The following is a 20,755-nucleotide window of genomic DNA, read 5'->3' on the forward strand; positions in this document are numbered from 1 at the left end:
CCTTGAAGACAACAAGATTACGTCTGACTCTCAATCCAAAAAAACAAACATGAAAAGTTGAATGCTACACAAAATCTATAGGTAACAAAGACGAAACAAGAGCACTCAGTCATCGTCTTTACATACCGAAGAAAACCTATTATAAGGCGGCCACTTTCGGCCCTCGAAATGCGATGCAGTGGTAGAACAGGATGGCGTGCGGGCTCTAGCTCCATCAAGACGCAGCTGTGCAAAAGACGTTAGCCAATCACTGCGCCGTTGCTAAGGCGATGGCAGCCTTTCCAGGAACAACGTTATTCGCTGCAGAACACAGGCAGAGTGGCCAAGAGAGTGATAGAATTACCGAAACGCCATTTTCATTGGCCAAAAACTGAATCATCGCTACCATAACGAATATTATTGTTTCTTCTTTTCGTTTTCAGTAATATTTTATCGCGAAAGATAATGGTTCAGCAATTTTACTCATAAATGGTTCACATCTGGGAAACTAATATTACGACAACGTAAATATGCCCAAGGAGTTATGAAGAATTTTTTTTTCTAACATAAGTGATTGCACTTGATTATCATCAGACGAGTAACCTAGTAATGCTTTGAACAATATGACCCCTAAAATTACCTCTTCAGGCTCATAGTGACTCTACGCTGTTGGAAAGAAGGAAGGTATTCATAAAAACGCCAAGCCTGCGCGGAGAGCGCAGCACAGTCACAGCGAAAGCTAGAAGAGTAGCCTTTCAAAGCCTTTTCAAAAAACACCCATTGGGTAACTACTGCAAGCACACATGTTTGATACTACCTAGGTCACTAATAAGAAATTTGTTTGGGTAGTAGGCTGGCATTCGCTGTGCTATTTTTCGTCATCCTTCTGAGAAGCGTGGTATCCGCTAAACACTTGCAAGGAATTGTGTGCCAATTGTCCATGCAGTGGCTGACGACGATGAGGAATTCTGGCTGAAGTGGGTATGCGCCACAGTTAATAGGGAAACAAGAACAAGCTTTTGTGATGGGTCGCAGCATTCGACAGCCCACTCGTTACGCTATTCGCATTGTGCGATGACTGGTTGTTCTTTCGCTGTTTTAAAACGCTTTATAAGTCGTATTAACGCGATTGCTTTCCCGACATCAAGCCCGCCTAAGGCAAGTTTGCCCACGAGTCACAAGAACCGGCGTAGCTCAGCAATAAAGAAAAAAAAAAAGAACGGGGTAGCTCAGTGGTAGAATACTGGGTTGGCACCCGGCGAACAAGGGTTCAAACACCACTGTGTCATTGGTGCTAGTTTTTCTTTCTGATTTCGCGCGATGTGGTTACGGACACCGGCGGCGGCGCACAACTTCGCGTGACCCGAGTTCTGATCTTATAACCGCTTTCCCCGTATTTCTTGCAATGTGGGACGTAGCATTCATATCGGTACACTAGAAGTACCCGTTGAGTAAACACAAATATTTTGTTCCATCTCATATTGCGCACGACTGTACATGGAGCAGAACTTTTAACAGGTTTTCGACAGCAAAACCTTCTTTTTTCAAATTTTTAATTTACCGCTGGCAAGCTGTAGCCGCTTATGAGTTACTGCGGCCGCACCTTTTCGCTACATTGTGCCGTGATGCCAGAAGCTGTTCAGTTTGCGTAAGCTTCAGGCAAGAAACCGAAAAAGATAGGCAAAAGGAAACACAATCCATTTCTCTCTACACCGCGACACCACGCTTTACATAGCACCAGCTTCACGTAAAAACAACAAAAGTACGCCGGGCCTGCGTGCAACACGCCGCACAGTCGCAGCGACCACCAGAAAAGCGGCCATTGCAGAGCCTTTTGAAAACGCTCTTTGGGCAACTACCAGACGAAAACTTGTAGCGAATACACTACACCAGAGATCTCAAATACGAGAATCACAGACACTTCGATAGCGGCCCGCCGCGCACTTGACGGTCTTCGTCAAACATTTTGTTTTTGCTCCGTATAATCGTTATAGGGCCACGTAGACGTGATTGGTCTCAATCATACTTTTCTTGAAGCACCTCATGCGAACACTGTGCTTTAAAACATAACTGTGGCACAAAAACAATATATCTCAGAATCGGCGACAGCACAGAAGTCCCTCTGGAGCTCAGCTAGTATCGATGTCTTTCTCGAAATCTTGCATGAAAGGGTCCCCTTCAGTATTCAACCATCAAATAAATACGGGAAGTTCTTGCTTGTAAATGGCAACTTAAGCTGATCTTTTGTTAAAATCCCCCCTACCCCCGAACCTTGTTCTCTGCCCCGGCCCTCGCGGGACTAAACTGCAGCGATTGCGGCCCTCCTTCTAGCCGGGGTGAATGTGAGACTCTTGCACCTGTATTACGCGATATATCATCACCATCATCATCACTATCATCATCTTTGCGAAGTAGAGAAGCGTCGGCTGTGTCATTTTTATTCGTCATTCAGGGGATAAGCGAAGTGCCGCGCTACACATCTGTAAGGCGTTGTCTGCACTTTGTTGGCGCTTGGAATGATGCCGATCAAGAATTATGGCTAATTGCTTTGCAATGTGTAGACAAACCACCCATTCGTTACGCAATGCACATTGTGTGACAAACGTGCATACTGCATCTGCCAACGCGATTCCTCGCCCTATAGGCGCCTGTATAAGAAAGTTTTCAAAGGGCGCGTCAAGCCCAGGCGTGGCTGTGTCGCAGAATACTCCCCTGCGAGGCACAGGGTCCGGCTTCAAATCTCATCCCGTCCTGGATATTCTTTCTCGGGAGCACGAAAACTTGGGCTAGTTTATATGACATTAAGTAATAAATTTACAGCGCTGAAAACAAAGACCGAGGAAAAAAGGCTGTCAAACTCTTCCTTTTTTTTTTAGGTCCTTGTTTTCGGTGGTGTGAACAAATTCGGTAATATTTTTTTCTCATATCGCGTGATAGTGGTGGTTGCAACAACCGGTGGCGGCAGCGGAAGAATACGCCAGGAAAATTGGCTCTTGTAATCTCACAACAGCGTTCGCAGTAAAAAAAAAGAAGATAAAACTAAAGGTTATACTTTATACTTGATCCCGAAATGACAAAAGGGCACCACTGCTTGGCGATTTCCGGCGATCACTGTGCTGTATACGCCACCTGGCGCCCCTGGAATCCTCCGTCCATCGTTGATCGTTCATATCGACCTGTATTATTGCGTTCCTTCTTTTATTTTCAGCTCAGCAACAGATTTTCTCGCACCGTACAACTTTCAATATCGACATAAGCCCGCCCGTGGCTCCCAGCTGTTTCGGCGGCATGCCGAACCGGCTGCGTTTGTTCCGTTTCCCTTTCACTCACTCTTCCAGCCAACAATCGTCGAAGTACAGCGCGTGTGTATTCTCAGTCCGCTTATATCGATATTGCGAACTCGCTGTGTGTTCGCTTATTCGCTAGTTTTCTGTGTTGTTGCTAGTCCCAACAGCGGAAGCTTTCTTTTTTTTTCGCTAAAAGTATTGTCGAGCGTCACAGAGGCACCAACGAGAAAATCCTTCTCGTCATCGCACTCATTATAACCGAGGCGTGCATCTGTGATGTGTATGTGCATATGCGCGCGCGCGCGTGTGTGTGTGTGTGTGTGTGTTGTGTGTGTGTGTGTGTGTGTTTGCGTTCATGTTTTTACTGATGGAGTTTGACTTGCCCTGAGATACGTGTAAAGAATGCGTTGACGAGAACTGCACACTTCCGGAATGCGCTCTCAGCCCACTCTGTAAATTGGATTTATATCGTTGTCTTTCACACTCTTGTCTCGTATTGTTATTTGTCGTTGTTTCAAAAGTCCTTTGCCACAATCGAACATTACGTTTTGCAGACTACTCTAAAAAAACACGAGGAAAAAAATCGTTTCTGCATCATGTACCCCACCTTCCTCCCTCCCCCCCTCCCCTCTCCATTCTCACGTCCAAGCTTTGTTTTCATTCCTACTCCTCTTTTTTTTTACTTTCTGCCACCTGCATATCGCACCATATATGTAAAATTGCCGATCAGTCTTAGCAAAACAAAATCCCTATTTTTCGAAAACGATTAACATGCATTAGTATGATGCAAAATTCGCAGCGAGTGTGGAGGATTTAAAAAAAATTAAATACTTCAACTGTTGTGCGAGCGGTTAAATCCGTAGAAATGAAGGGGAAACACATCTCCCATACGTTGTAGAACATAAGTGCGTTTTCAACACAGCATCAGCTTCGACAGCCACCACTTAATAGAACCAAAACACAAAACGTAATTTCGGTCTAGCATGCAAGTTTTTTTTTTATCGAGGCAAGATATGTAGGCCTATGTGTATGTGTGTTTGATTTGAGAAAACGTACACGTTTATTACCTGTATTCGTATAATTCGTTCCTGTTTTTTGTTCTTTTTCTTGCTTCAGAGCTGACCTGCACATTCTGTACGCACATTGTATCGAACTGGTCACTAGACACTTAAGGATATCGGTCGAAATATTATTTGTAACTTTATTCTTTTCATAGATCAATAAAGTTTTTTGAATTATTTGATTGATTGATTAATTGATTGAAACCGACCACAACCATCGATGGCAGAGTTACAAAACTCGTTCGCTATAAACTACAGTATTGATCAGGAGTTTTCCTTCTTGGAAACACACGAGGCGGCGACAGGATCATAGTGTTTGTTTTAATTACCTGTTAGTTCAAATCAACCGAGCTCGAATTGACTAGCTTTTATAAAACAAACAAAAGAAGCACGAGCAGACGTAATTGAACCACTCGTGCCCAGCGACCAATGCTCTTTGTAACATAGATTGGTTTAGCGTCGTCTTTAGGGTTTAGTGTCTTCATAATACTGCTAATCTAATTACACGTACACAACAGGTAATCACATATGTCATTACACAGCCCTGCGACAGAGGAGAATAAACTCGGGCATACAGGCAAAGCTGCAAAAAGAAGGCGGTGGCGGCATATATATTGGTACTAATCAAGCCTGATTAAAGCCAGAAAAACGCAGGCAATCTAAATCTATCACAGCCACTACAATGAATCGAAAATTTTCCCGCAGATCCGTGGCCACCGCTGCTCGAAAGCTCATCTTCGGTTGCGTTCCAATTATCTCACCTTCTCTGCAACCGCGAAAGCTCGACGCATTCAGACTCGTTTAGCTCACCGACTAATCCATCCTAACCAATCCCCACATTATTACAGCCTGCGCATCGTTCCTCATCTGGGTGTAACGACTCGATTGGCCCTAATAAACGGGAACTTGCAATCCTCTCTATAGAGATTGCGCACTATTCCATACGGGGTTCGCACAGTCCTTCAAGGAAGAGTTGTTACAAACGCCTCATTTCGTTTTTTGAGTTGTCGGGCGAGCGTATAACGATAGGAGGTAACATATGACACCAACGCGGAACACGTAGAGCACCATCTTGAGCGAGATTGTGCACGCTTATCTTAGAAAGTGTTCACGAGACGACACGTCGCCCTGCCGCGGTGGTCTGGTGGTTAAGGTACTCGGCTGCTGACCCGCAGGTCACGGGATCGAATCCCGGCAGCGGCGGCTGCATTTCCGATGGAGGCGGAAACGTTGTAGGCCCGTGTGCTCAGATATGGGTGCCCTTCAAGGAACCCCAGGTGGTCGAAATTTCCGGAGCCTTCCACTACGGCGTCTCTCATAATCATATGGTGGCTTTGGGGCGTTAAACCAGGCATATCAATCAATCAACGAGAGGATACATGCTCTACACATGTTATTTTTGCTTTCACACGCCACGCACGATCTGGCTGTTAGCTGCGCTATATGCGCTAAATGTGCGGCTACAAGATCCCTCTTCTATATGTGTGTTGGAGTCAGATTTAAAACAAAAGCAGTACCGTATAGGTGCCACGACCCGAGGAAGTGGATGCGTTGCGAAACATTCAGCCAGGAGCTGCAGGCACCACAATGTTTGCCTTTCTGACTTGTCAAGAAATGCGCTTCATTATATATATATATATATATATATATATATATATATATATATATATATATATATATATATATATATATATATATATATATATATATATATATATATATATATATATATATTTATTTATTTATTAGAATACCCTCAGGGCCCGTAGGGCATTACAACAACATTTATAACACACAAGAAAAAAGAGACAACATAAAGAAACAAGTGTCAGATGCGCAAATCAGGAAGGCAACATAAGTCAACTAAAAATGTATAAGTAAGAATTCAAGCACATACAATACAAAGATAGATAATGGAAACTGCGTATAGTTACAAGCATTGCTGAGAAATTGCAGTCTTGAATAACAAAGGGTCTGTTATTGTTACAACGGAAGAGGGAAGGTGGTTCCAATCGGCTGCTGTTTTCGGTAAGAAGGCTGCTGAAAAGAATTTGGTGCGGCAAAACGGAATGGCAACCTTATGCTGGTGATCAATGCGCGATGAGTGGTATGACGGTTGTGAAATGAGGTCTCGCTTCATTGATGGATTGTGAAAAAATATCTTATGAAAAAAATGCAGTCGCGCCAGTTTCCTCCGGACAGTTAAATTGGGTAGGTCAAGGTTAGATTTCATTTCTGATATGCTAGCAGTACGGGAATAATTAGAAGAAATGAACCGAACTGAGCGGTTCTGAACAGATTCTAACGCGTTAATTAAATTTTGCTGCACGGGATCCCATATAGCGGACGCGTACTCAAGCTTTGGGCGAATTAGTGATCGGTATAATAGAATTTTGAGGGACAGCGGAGCGCGAGAAAAGTTGCGGCGTAAGTATCCTAGCGTTCGGTTAGCGTTATTACAGATTTAGGTAACATGCGTGTGCCAAGATAGATTGTTGGTAATGTAAACGCCGAGGTACTTATATGAAGAGACATGCTGGAGGGGAACGGCGTTAATTCTGTAGGTACAGGGGGGAGAAATAGATCGCCGGGTTATTGACATGCATTTAGATTTGTTAGAGTTGAGAGTCATAAGCCATTTATTGCACCAGGTTGAGACAGTGTCAAGGTCTGACTGTAGAAATTGGTTATCATATTCATTGTTTATTTCGCGGTAAATTACACAATCATCTGCAAATAACCTTATAGCGGAGTTAATGCTGTCTGGGAGATCATTAATATATATAAGGAAAAGTAAAGGGCCTAATACGGAACCTTGGGGTACGCCGGATGTTACTTTAGAAAGAGGTGAGTTATAGCCATTAGTTGTTATATATATATATATATATATATATTTGTTTATGTGTGTGTGTGTGTGTGTGTGTGTGTGTGTGTGTGTGCGCGAAAGAAGTGTATACTTAAGGGCTCGTTTTTCCGTGTTTTCACACAATATTAATGATATCGAGCAGACAATAATGCTCTGGCAGTGCCCTGCGTTACAGGACATTAATCGAGAAGCAGATAAGACGACGGCAATCACACACCCCAGACGAGACGTCCGGTTTCGGGCTGTCCAGAGGGCCCGTGAACGTGCTTAGAGGCATGGCCTCTGTGTTCCGAGATGGGACTAGCCGACGGCTGGGTGTGGACATACCTAATTGGTCCGCCGCCTCGCCTCTCAGGACTGAAACAAAGTTATTTGTTTGTCTTTCTGCGCTAAATTAGCTTGAATGTTAACAAGAACAATAATTGCTGGCGTTCAACGTCTCAAACCTACTCTGTGATTACGAGGGACGCCGTAGTGGAGAGTTTGGGAAATTTCAACTACCTCAAGTTCTTTACCGTGCACCTAAATATCAGTATAGGGGCTTCTGGCATTTTCCCCGCTTTCGAAAATGCCGCCGCCACGGCCGGGATTTGATCACGCGACCTTCTGGTCAGCAATAGAGCACCATAACCAATAGACCACCGTGGCGGGTTTGCATGTCGACATTTTCCCCTCAGCCTGCCATACAATTCGTCCGAATGATACGTGGCTAAACGAAGGAAGGCTTTACGGAACTCGTCTGATGCTTTGCGCGCCATGAAATTCGACGATTGCACCGTTGCGACACCGCTTCTTGTGTATGTTTATAATATATTAGTGTAATGACCCCTGCGATACTCAACTCACGCTCACGGAGACAACATACCGATTGGCGCGATATGAAAAAAAAAAGATATAGCAGAAGAAAATTAAGCGCTCGTCTGCTTATTTTACAGACTATTTTCCTTTATCTCAGAGCGTGTAACGTTTCTGATGAATAAATTTTAAGCTCGCCGATCAGAACTGGCTGTATAAAGTCAGTGAGATGGCTCAGGCACCATAATTGTCCATACTGGCTGCCCATTCACTATATGTATGCAGGGTGTTTGAAGAAGTGTGTCCAATCTGTTTTAAAAATTACAGAAAAAAGGCACCTGCATCGTACCTGCAGCGTTACCTTTACTTTGGCAGAAGCCATCTATAGATGCGCACAGCCATTATTTACAGCATTAAATGTAGAAATTAACCGAATTAACATTTTAACCAGCGGAAATAGCCGGTCGAGTCAAATCGGCAAATTCAAGCCCATCCTACGAATAGTCCATAGACGCATTGAAATTTTGGAAAGCGACTGCTGGTAATCACCGTGGATCGATGAAACAAAGCTAATTAAGAAGATGAAACCGAAAACGACGCGCCAAACAGGGCATCTACCATTACCTTTGAGAACGCCCTCAAGGACGACACTGTTTCCCTCACATCAAGGGTGAAGAATAAGCAAGCCTTGATAAACGGCCACGGAGCGAAGTGTGTAGATCGACGGTTGATAACGACAAGGGAAAAAGCCGTCACTGAGGGCGTTTTGGAAGTGAATCGTAAGTGCGCTGTTTAGTGCGTCGGCTTCGGTTTCGCCTGCTAAACTAGCCAGATTGCATCCTTCCGCGGTGATTGTCAATGGCCACCTTTAAAATTTCAAGGTCTCTATGGATTATTCCTAAAAAGGACTCGAATTCGTCAATTCGACTGTGTCGGCTATTTCAACCAGTTAAAAATTATTTGTCTCAATTTCTATTATTACTGCGATAATTATAGTTTGTAGACATCTGAAAATGCCGTCTGCCTGTAATTTATAAATATTGGACACATTTCTTGAAACACCCTGTATAATAATCGGAAAGTTACATCACGTCTCGCCACTTCTGGGCTCGCTTTTGAAGTGCAGGCAAGGGAGACGCGAAGCAGGCGCGCAGGCTTACGCAATGTGTCCCGTTTCCCGTCTTCTATTTCCTGATTGAGCACCGCGTACACTGAAGGAGTTATAGTGCGCATCGAAGATCTCCGCTGGGACGCGTCCAGACAGGCCTTAATTAGAGCGTCTGGAAACGTCGACGTGCCGTGTTCCACTGCACAGCCATCGCGTAAAGGCTCGGGGCGTTACTCGAACACCACTCGCTTTAGGCGTTTCCGAGGAACATAACTCTCCTGCCAGCGTGCATGTTACTTACACACGTTGACGCACTACAGACCACGCCCTGCGCAAGAATAGAGAACAGAGCCCCTACACGGCCAACGTCAGGCTAATTAGTGGCAACACGGAAACGCAGACAGCCGAAATTGACAGTGCGACGTAAAAAAAAAAAAAGCTAGAGGTTTTCAAAGAAGTGACTGGCTGGGAAGAGGTGTAAGGGGGACATGGGGGAGTATATATATAGTGCAGTATGGGATATGGTAAAACACCCAGTACCGATCGAAAATCGGTAGTTGCGATCCATGAGCAATAAGGTGAGGTATGGAAGATGACAGGAAAGGGGTTGGGGTGGAGTGTAGTTACTCTATATTGCCACGAGCAAATGACAAGCTAGCATCGCTGCTAGCCAGCTTGCGTGTGCTGGTGTCGCAAGGATCAGAGAAAGCGCGCGGCCTGACGGTCCGCTGTGCCACTACTTAGAGGTTTCTGTCGCAATATAATGTCACACTGCCGGTAGAACTCGTTTAGAAACCGCAACAAGGAGTCATATTTCGCAAACCAAGGTGCAAGATGACACCTCAATTTGAAAACTAAAAGCTTCCGGACTGTTAACTGACCGCTGTCTTGAGTCAAGTTAGCTTCGATATCACACGTATGTTTTATAACTTGAAGCAGAACCATCGACCGATACCAAAGCGATAGTCTTAGATGCCTCATCGAAAGGCGATAACTGACCGACGTCCCCTGCCGGTGGCGTGAACACTAGTAATGCAAAAAGTGATCCCGTGACGACGTCAACATGAGACATCATGACATCACTGATAGCCAATACTTGCGATGTCATTATTGCGTCCCCATGATGTCGAATAACCTGACGTCACATGGTGACGCGATTGCTTGGTCAAACGTGGTCCGATCTCAAAGGCAATGCAAAACAAGGCAAGGCGCAGAAAGCTCACAAATGCCTCCGGAGGCTACACAAAATTACGTTAGTCGCAGAGGGCTTTCCGAGGGAAATACGGGAGTGTCAATACGTTGGCCTAAAATCAAAAGAAAATGTGTTTCGCTTTCTGGCCTACTGAAATGGAAGCTTAAGGACCCGGTCCGTGAGTTTTTCTTTTAGAAAACTCTTTCTGAAAATTCACAAAGCCGGAAGTGACCGCTCGACCGGATATGATCGGAAGATAAAGAAGGGTTTCCTTCGGTCTGAGGCTGAAGAAAAGATAATTAGAGGGGCAGCTGTGAAAGCGAGCTGTCCTTGTATCAATCGCCCAGTATTGGACAAAAAAAAAAAAAATTTCCGGGCGACAACGAAAATCCCCGGTTCCAAGTTCTTACACCAAAGCCGCCGTCCTACCAAGGACACGAAGGGCGCCGCTGTATAGTCGATATATACTCTCAGCTTTCGAAGCTTTCAGAGAAAATTGATCCGAGGGAGATGGGCGATCCATACGCCTTAATCCCCGCATTCAAACAGCCGAGGGCTTTTCACTCGGGGAGACGTTTCCTCGTGCAACACAAAGGCGGATTGAGGCGGCCAAGTCTTATAACGTTTTGTTCTCCGCCGGAGAAAAACACGACGCCCTGAAAGGGGCGTCTTAAAACTCGATCGCAATGATAGCGCACGGCGGTTGGCCAAGCTCGAACAGGGCGAAAGAAACACCGCGGATATCGACGCCTCCCAAAATTTTTCCGAGGAATAATACGAAGCGCGCGATTACGAACGTATTTAAAGCACGAAAGAATAAGACGAGAAAGAGAGAGAGACAGAGACCGAACGCGAAAGAAATGAAGAGATTGCTGGATATACGTTTGTGTAAGAAGGCAAGCAGAAACTCGAGCAAACCACTTAATGTGCATGCACGGTTTATCAGTTATTAAAGAGACCTCCTACGAGTTAGAGATTAGGGTGGCGGCCGAATAACTCACGAGATACCACAGTAAAAAAATGACGCCATATCCACGAAGTGCATGATAACGAAGAAAGCTTGTTCCGGAGATCAAATCTGGTAAACCGTGAATGATCCATAGATCCAATCCACCACCACCCACTCGGGCATCTCCAGCTCTTCATTGAAATATCTCTCTCTCTTTCTCCATCTTCGCGTAAATAGGCATGTGTAGAATTACAGCGACTACCTCATGTGTGGAGGAGAATCCATATTTGCAACCCTTGGCTTTACTATTTACAGTCGCAATATGTACGCGAGTAGAGAGTGAAAAATAAATATAAACACAAAAAATCTCAAGAATTCCGCTCTGTGAAGTTTAAGTGACGCTGTTGAGCATTCGGCAATTACGGTGACACAATAGTTGGAACCATAGCCGATATAGCACGCTCTCCAAATAAATGCGAAATGTTTGTTCAGGAAGTTCGTTTTGAATTTCGCGCGTGCTCCTTTGACGATTTTCCCATTTGAGCCGTATGGTACTTGCGACCTTTTACCGCATTCCCAGTCTTACAGCGTGAGTTGTCTCGCACGGCTCGCAGCGTGCGCTTATCGTCTTGCTTAGCGCCCGTTACTTTCTTCCCTCGTAGTGGAGCCTGCCCGGGTAGTGCGGCACGGCTTGGCTGCAACATACGCAATTTCAGACACCGACAGGCATCCTGATACCTGGAATGCCCACTGCTCAAAACAGGAGCCGTACCACGAAGAGCTCCAAAAAAGAAAAAAAAAAAGAAGACAGAAAAGATCTATGATCGACGGAGCAATCCTTGCCCGTCGCAGCCCGGCTATGACAGTCGATATCCACGTTACGCCGCCGATCCTTCTTGGCCAGGATGTGCAGTCGACGAACCGAAGCGCCCTCGCGATTGCTTTTACCACGCACCGTCGAGTCCGCATAAAAGAGAGGATATGTGAAAGAACGAGGAAGGCGAGCAGAAAAAGACGACCCAACAGTCTATATAGTCTCGTCTACAAGATGGAATCCTCGTAATCCTCATACTGAAGTGACGGTATAGGGTGAGCTCGCGTCGGTCCTTGCAAGACAGGCGCTGCGTCACATAAGACCTCGCGCATGCGCACAACCAATCTCCTTCGAGAGAAAAGAAGGTATACAGGCCTTCAAACACGGAGACGAAATAACAGAGGAGAGAGTTTTTGGCCTTCGTGGTGTCTTCATCGGTTGTTTTGTGCCTTTATCTGCACGCCCACATTCTTTTATCGCAAATACGTACCGACTATTTCAACTTGCTGCCATTTTATCTGACATGCACATTAAGCCCCGCTTCCTACACGTAACCTCCTTGCGTCGGCTGCTTCCAAAGAAGGGTATTAAGTTGTTCAAGAAAGCACGCGTAGTTCAAAAAAAGCCACGGATGCTTCCTTTATATTCGCCACTACGATTATAACCCTGCCCCACCGCGGTGGTCTATAGGGGCTAAGGTACTCCGCTGCTGACCAGCAGGTCGCGGGATCAAATCCCGGCTGCGGCGGCTACATTTTCGATGCAGGCGAAAATGGTGCGTATGCTCAGCTTTGGGTGCATGTTAGAAAACACCAGGTGGTCGAAATTTCCGGAGCCCTCCACTACTGGGTCTCTCATATACAAATGGTGACTTTGGAACGTTAAACATCACATACCACTGAACGATTACACCCCTATTAGTCATTATATTCGCATTCACGACTACTATTATACTTTTATTAGTCATTATATTCATATTCCCCACTAAGATTATACCCCCATTAGCGATTATATTCCTTGTCAGCTCTTTGCGATCTAACCGATTTCGCTTGTCCCAAAAAGCACTGCTACTCTTCTGCATCTTTTTTTTCTTGATTTTTTTTAACCCGCCCCTTTCATCCGCCTCAAGGCTCGCACTAGCAACGAGGCAAGTTCTCGCTAAAAAAAGCAAGGATAATTACAGCGCACGTGTTTCTCCATTGTTGAGCCCTGCAGCAACAACGATCCATGTCTGTATGCCGAACTCATCAGAAGCAGGCGACAGCGAACGGAAACTTGATGCTGTTCTACGACTAACGAATTTCGCGGTTGCCAGCAGCCCCGCTTCTATACAACGAACGATGCCGTGAACAGTTCAGGTTACTCAACATGGACAAGGCAGGTAACAATACAGGAAGCCGTATAGATCGCTTTTTCAGCGAAGCGTGGTAAATGAAATTCAGCCTACGCAACGCACCTGGACGCGCTTTCGTTGGTATAATAGAGAATGAGCGGGTGCCGCAACCGACGCTTCCTAAATCGATCCACTCGCATGTTTACGCAAGTGCGCCGCGACAACAATACAATGCCCCGACCACGCTTCGCAGTAACATCGACATGCGGCCGTCACGAGAGCGGCGATATATATACATTCTTTTATTAAATTTCCGGAATATCGATAGCTATAAGGGTCCGTCCAGAAACCTTTTATTCCGGCAGCGACACGTTGCTATAGGTAAGGAAATGGTCGTGACAAAGGCCTAAAAGAACGCGCGCAGAAAATATGGCTACAGGCTTTGTTTTCGTGGCTGGAACACATGGTATGACATGGTAAGCGTGGACCTCATTTTACGCAACAGGCAGCGACGTTAGTACGTCGCTTCCGAAAAGGAAAATATTTCATGAAACTTGTCTGGGCAAAGGCCAACTGCACCTTGTATATATATATATATATATATATATATATATATATATATATATATATATATATATATATATATATATATATATATATATATATATATATATATATAATGTATGGTCGCCCATTCGATGTCGTCACCGAGACCATCATGCACTATGCTGGCTTTCATCATTGAAGGATCCCTCAGGCCATCTCGCCCGTTGGTCTCTTCGCTTACAAGACTACGACATCCGCGTGCTGTACCGCAACAAACGCCAGCATGCTGACGCCGACGCCCTCTCGCGCTCCCCTCTGCCGGAAGGTGATGTGCTCTGCTCAGTATCCGGCTGCTGTTTCTGCCATTGATGTTGACATCATCGCTACTGAACAGCGAAAGGATAATTGGATCGGCCCGCTCATCGACATGCTCTCTGATCAATCCGCAACGCCATCCATGCGTACCTTGCGTCGTCAAGCTCGCCATTTCACCATCCGCGACGGCCTTCTACACCGACGCAATTACGACGCCGACGGCTGGCAGTGGTTACTCGTGATACCCCGCAGTCTGCGGTCAGAGATATGTGAATCCTTCCATTCTGATCCGCAATGCGCGCACTCTGGGGTATTCAAAACCTACCATCGCAATCGACAACGCTACTTCTGGCGCGGGATGTACCGCTATGTGCAGCAGTTCGTTCGCTCTTGCCTCACTTGCCAACGCCGTAAACCGTCAGCCCACATGTCGCACGCCGGTCTGCAACCGTTACCTTGCCCTGACCATCCCTTTGGGCGCGTAGGTATCGATTTGTAAGGACCACTTCCTCTGACGTCGGCTGGTAACCGCTGGACCATCGTTGCCGTTGACCATTTAACGCGATACGCCAAAACCGCCGCTCTCCCTGCGGCTACTGCGCGCGATGTTGCGTCCTTCCTGCTGCATCAATTTATACTGCGCCACGGACCACCCCAAGAGCTTCTCAGCGATCGAGGCCGTGTCTTCTTTTCGGAAGACGTCGAAGCCATTCTGACGGAGTGCCATTCTGTCCACCGCAAAACTACTGCTTACCACCCACAGACCAATGGCCTCACCGAACGCTTTAACCGCACCCTCGGCGACATGCTTTCGATGTACGTCGCTGCCAACCACACTAATTGGGATAATATACTGCCCTTCATCACCTACGCCTACAACACTGCCCCTCAGAGCACGGCCAGTTTTTCACCTTTTTTCTTGCTGTACGGAAGGCACCCGTCACACACCATGGACACGATACTCCCGTACACGCCAGATCCATCTGAGTGTACACCTATTTCCGAGACAGCCAGGCTTGCTGAAGAGTGTCGCGAGCTTGCCAAGACTTTTACGACGCAAGAGCAAGAGCGGCAGAAGAGTATTCGTGATGGCTCCACCACTTCTGAGCCCACGTTCCTTCCTGGTGCGCTTGTATGGCTCTCGATCCCGACCCCTGCAGCTGGCCTCTCTTCCAAACTACGTCCCAAATACGAAGGCCCCTACCGTGTCATCGAGCGCACCTCACCCGTCAACTATCTGATCGAACCCGTTGAACAATCTTCGGACATGCGCCGACGTGAGCGAGACATCGTCAACGTGGAGCACCTGAAGGCTTATTATGACCCGCTCACAGTAACAAGCTGTTAGGTCGCCAGGCGGCTCCCTCTTCGACCCCGGGGTAATTGTAGCGAAGCCTCCGAACTCGGAAATGGGTCGAGCTCTTGAGTACCCTCTAATGGGGCTACCCAACAAGGACGCCGCTCGCGCTGGGGGCCCGTGCTTGACTGTGACTGTCGCCATTGTATATTCTCGCTTGTTGCCGGCTAATAAACGCCTTAACAATATATATATATATATATATATATATATATATATATATATATATATATATATATATATATATATATATATATATATATATATATATATAATTGTGAGACGACGTCAGGTACGAAGGAGCGACCGTTGTATTTTCAACATAGACTCGCGAGCCAGCCATTGATTGATCGATCTGTGGGGTGTAACGCCTCAAAACCACCATACGATTATGAGGGACGCCGTAGTGGAGGGCTCCGGAAATTTCGACCTCCTGGGGTTCTTTAACGTGCGCCCAAATCTGAGCACACGGGCCTGCAACATTTCCGTCTCCATCGAAAATGCAGCAGCCGCAGCCGGTCTTCGATCCCGCGACCTGCGGATCAGTAGCCGAGTACCTTAGTCACTATACTACCGCGGCGGGGCTCGCGAGCCAGCCACCAAACATGCGGAGTGAAGATTATGAACTACACAGTCAGCACTCACACTATTTCCCCCACGACACGAAAGTGGACAGTTAGTGTACGAGCGCCGAATATAAGGCTTCAGGCGAGACACATGGACGATCTCGGTCCCACGACGACGGCGATCAGAAGCCGAAGTATCCAGAGCGGAACGATAGTTCACGGCCGATGTTCGTTCAAGCACGGTGTAAGGACTCAGGTATCTGAGAACGAATTTTTCACAGAGGCCGGGTGTGCGAACAGGTGTCCAAAGGAGCACTTCTTCGCCTGGGTAGAATGACACAACTCGACGTTTCGCACAACAACAAACTTTTCGCTGGGCCTGAATGGTAAAAGTGTCGGCGCAGGCGATTGTGCGGCAGTGGTTGACACGGGCAGCGAACTCTTCCGGAAGGGACGCAGATGGGACAGAGGGCGTAAACAAGAAGCTGGTGTCTAAAACAACAGATGGTGCACGGCTATACATAAGGAAAAACGGGCTGCCACTTCTAGTGCGTTGAATGGCAGTGTTATCGGCAAACGTGACGAAAAGTAGTATTGTTTCCCAGTTCTTGTGATGAATCTGGACATACCTAAAGATCATGTCTGACCAAGTTCTTTGAAAACGCTCAGTGAGACCATTTGTTTGCGGATGATATGCCGAGGTAATCTTATGGGTGGTGTCAGAGGCCTGTAGGACTTCGGCGAGCACATGAGAATGCAATGTCTTGTCACGGTCACTCAGGAGAACACGAAAGGCACCGTGGCGCAAGATAACGGCACGCAGAACAAAGTAGGCCACTTCGGAGGAAACGGCAGAACGAAGAGCTGCCGTCTCAGCGTAGCGAGATGGTCTACGGCAGTAACAATGTAGCGGTGACCGGCAGCAGTAGGCGGAAGGAGTCCGCATAAAAGCCTGTACCGACTAACTCGAAGGGAGCGAATGGGCACGGGAGAGGTTGTAGAGGGCCGGCGGGACGAGATGTCGATCGTTTTCGGCGCTGACATGACGAACATAAAGTGACGTACTTGAAAACACTAGTGGAGAAACCAGACCATAAAAAGCGAGTGATAATGCGATCGTAGGTTTTATGAAAACCCAAGTGGCCAGCCGTCGGGTCGTCATGAAAGGCTTCTAAAACTTGGAGTCGAGGTGAGTAAGGAATGACCGAAATCCATCGGCTACCGAGAGAATGGTCAATTTTTCGAAGTAGCGCCCGATCATGAAGTTTAAAACACTATAGAGTTGTCGTCGTAAGCGGCTGTTGGGAGCACAGGACAAGCCGGTGAGCTGATCGATGATAGTACGGCAGTATGTGTTTGCACGTTAGAGCGAGGTAAGGTCTGCGGATTGAAGAATATCGTTCGGCGCAGTGAGCTCGATAGGACTAAGACAGGTCCCCTGCGTGGTTTCTTGGCTGGGAGGTGCTGCGCAGCAGGTAGATTCGTCATGATTTTGCAATAGCGGACAGCGTGCCAAGCGTCGGCATCTTGGTGCTTTTGACCCGACCGGTATGTGACACTGTAGTCCTACTCCTGCAGTCAGAGCACCCAACGACCGAGGCGTCCTGACAAGTTCTTTACGGAGGACAACCAACAGAGCGCATGATCCATGACGATCGTGAAGCGGCGGCCATAGAAATAGGGTCGAAATTTTCGCACGGCCCACACGATAGCCAGACATTCTTGTTCAGCGATGCTGTAATTCCGTTACGCTGGAGAGTGAGTACCGCTCTCGTAAGCCACGACTTCCTCGCGCGAAGTCTGGTAAAGCTGCAGCAGGACAGCGCCGATTCTATGCCCACTATACTAGAACTTGCGAAGAACTGGCAAAAAATGGCGAAGAACTGGCCATGACGAGAGGAATTGCTTCAAGATCTGGAAAGCAGCTTCACAGTCATTTGTATAAATAAATGATGCACATGTGATAAGGAGTTTGTGAAGAGGAGCCGCAATAGTGGCAAAATCATGGACAAACCGGCGGAAGTAAAAGGCTAAGCCGAGGAAGCTGCGAAGAACTTTTGGCGTGATGGGCTTAGAAAAGTGCGACACAGCGGCCACCTTGTCAGGATCAAGTTCGACGCCAAGTTTGCTGGCAACGTGGCCTAACACTTTGATGCTGCGGCTCACAAACCGACACTTCTTGGTATTTAGCTGGAAACCGGCTTTGGCTAGACATGTGAGCACCTCGTCTAGACGTCCTAGGTGTTTCGAGAAGCTGCGTGAAAAGATGACGATGTAGTCGAGGTGACAAAGACAGGTTTTCCATTTCAGCCCCCGCAGCCCCATATGGATCATTCGCTCAATTGCGGCTGGGGCATTGCAGAGCCGAAAAAACATCGCTTTGAATTCTAAGAGGCCAGCAAGAGTAACAAACGCTGTCTTCTTTTTATCAGACTCATGCATCGCGATCTGCCAATACCCATGTCGTAGGTCGAGGCTTGCAAAGTATTCTGCATCATGTAAGGTGTCAAGTGCATCGTCAATCCGAGGCGTAGGATATACATCATTCCGGGTAATTTTGTTTAGTACCTTGTAATCAACGCAAAATCACACCTATCCGTTTTTTTTTCTTAAGTAGGACAACAGGAGAAGGGCAAGAACTTGCTGAAGGTCTGATACCGTTGCGTGCGAGCATAACAATCACTTGTTACTCGATAATATTGCGTTCTGAAGACAATACGCGGTAAGGGCGACGGCGAATGATACGAGACCCATCTTTGAAGATGCGATGAGAGGCCGCCGTAGTTCAACCCAAGCCATCCGAACAAACGTGAAAACAAGATTGGTGTTTCGTTAAGGGGTCCATTAAGTCATTAGTTTGCGTTGGTGTAAGATATGGACTCAAAGTGGCTTTCAAAGCGCATTAGATGAGCCTCCTGGAGGCGTACACTTAGCGAATGACGACGGAGACGATACTGTGACGACATATACCAATGCCAAGTCGATAAGGCTGTCAACAGTGGATCCCTCTCGCAATAGTTGTGGCTCTGTTGTGGTGTTGTAGGCGGTGAGACTGGCATGACCACGCGAAAACCGCACTAAAGAAACGGCGATGGCGATTCCTCGGAAAATGCAGCTCTGATCAGGGACAACCACTGCGTCACCGTAAATGGTATCACTGGACCTAATGGTGAAGATACGTTCTTGGGCCGGGGGCGGTAAGAAATCTGCAGCTGCGACAAGTTGAAGCGACAAGAAATCGTAAGCACAAGAATGGGCGGTGTCCGTAAAGCGAATAACGGACGGACCACACGAAATGACAGCGGAAGCAGCTGACAGGAAATCCCAGCCCAATATAATGAAATGAGCACATGAAGAAAGCACAGCAAGTTGCATATAGCGGCGAATTCCGTCGATCAGAACACAAACAGTGAACTGACCAATAGGGTCCATTCGATTTTCAATAGCACCGCGTAACACCGGACCAACATATCGAGTTGAAACTTTTCGTACATGGTGACATAGTTCGCGATCAATGACCGAAATGGCGGCTCCAGTGTCCACGAGTGCGTCAACCGAAATGCCTTCTACAGAAACAGTCAGTAAATTTGCAGGGTGCGCAGGAGGCGTTGTGAAACTTCGACGACACGCAGTTTCTCCTCCAAAAACTGCATCATCTAGTTTTCCGAGTGGCTGTTCAGAGGCATCGGGGCAGAACGTAAAGGCGAAGTAGTACGGTGTGTTAAGCGTAGGAGGTCGATGGTAGGTAAGGCGGTTTTTTTTTTTTAAGGTAGCTGACTCCCCGCCGTCGTTCGCACAGCCGATCTTCGCCAGTGAAGAGACGCATTCATAAGAGAGGTAGAACGAAGGTTTATTTGCATGAGAGATGCAAGGTGCACGGGAACTGTAAAAAGATACGGAAGATTTAGCTATGTACAACGGTTCAGTTCATGATTCAGCTTCAGGCTTCCAGAACTCTCTCAAATATGGCAGTCCAAACGCTCGATTCCTGAGAACGGCTTCTTCGACGTCTTCTCACACTTCCGGACTGACGGTGCTTTGCGATGGCCTCGCGTAGATGACAACATCCGAGTCGAAAGGTTGACTTCATGAGACCAGCCACAATGGCGCCGTCCCCCCCCCCCCTCCCGTACCTTGTTCGAGCCCAGCCCGTTCAACAAAAGGCTTGTTTCGCGAAGCTTTCGTTGAGACCAGACTGCTACCTGGAACATCTACAGGACAGCGTCTTGCAGACTGGGCGCCGATGGGGTTGAAAGCATCCCTAGCAGACCGGCCTACGCACACTGGTGTCTGCCCAGACGAATTGCCGGGCCAAACATAAGAGGCGGAAGGGCGACAGTGATTGACGGCGGGGGGAGCGGGAAGAACGAGGGTCACCGTGGGACAAAGAAGGTGAAGGCGAACGTCGTTGCGAGGGAATGTAGGTTCCTGGAACGTAGGGGTCGGACCTCGCATCACGGTCACTCTCGTACGAAGAATAACCTCGTCCTTCCTCTTGCTGGCGCCAGCGGCAAAAACGGGAGGTGTGTCCTCGTATGCCACAGTAGTAGCAGACAGGGCGCGTAGGGCGCCAGACAGGAAAGTGTG

The 20,755-nt window shown here is 47.1% G+C and overlaps 1 protein-coding gene across 8 annotated transcripts in view; it reads right to left on the bottom strand.

Moving 5' to 3' along the window:
* LOC119174335 (cytochrome b5 reductase 4) overlaps positions 1-20,755 on the bottom strand; it is a 323,373-nt gene that overhangs the window by 75,227 nt on the left and 227,391 nt on the right. The window contains exon 1 of one of the 8 annotated variants that reach the window (XM_075895761.1): positions 7,411-7,668. The exons of the other annotated variants lie outside the window; for them this stretch is intronic. Coding sequence (XP_075751876.1) covers positions 7,411-7,518 — 108 coding nt within the window. The 5' untranslated portion in view covers positions 7,519-7,668. Of the gene's footprint in view, positions 1-7,410; positions 7,669-20,755 lie in introns of those variants that run through there. 8 annotated transcript variants of the gene reach the window in all.

Source organism: Rhipicephalus microplus, chromosome 5, assembly GCF_043290135.1.
Source record: "Rhipicephalus microplus isolate Deutch F79 chromosome 5, USDA_Rmic, whole genome shotgun sequence".
NCBI lineage: Eukaryota > Metazoa > Arthropoda > Arachnida > Ixodida > Ixodidae > Rhipicephalus > Rhipicephalus microplus.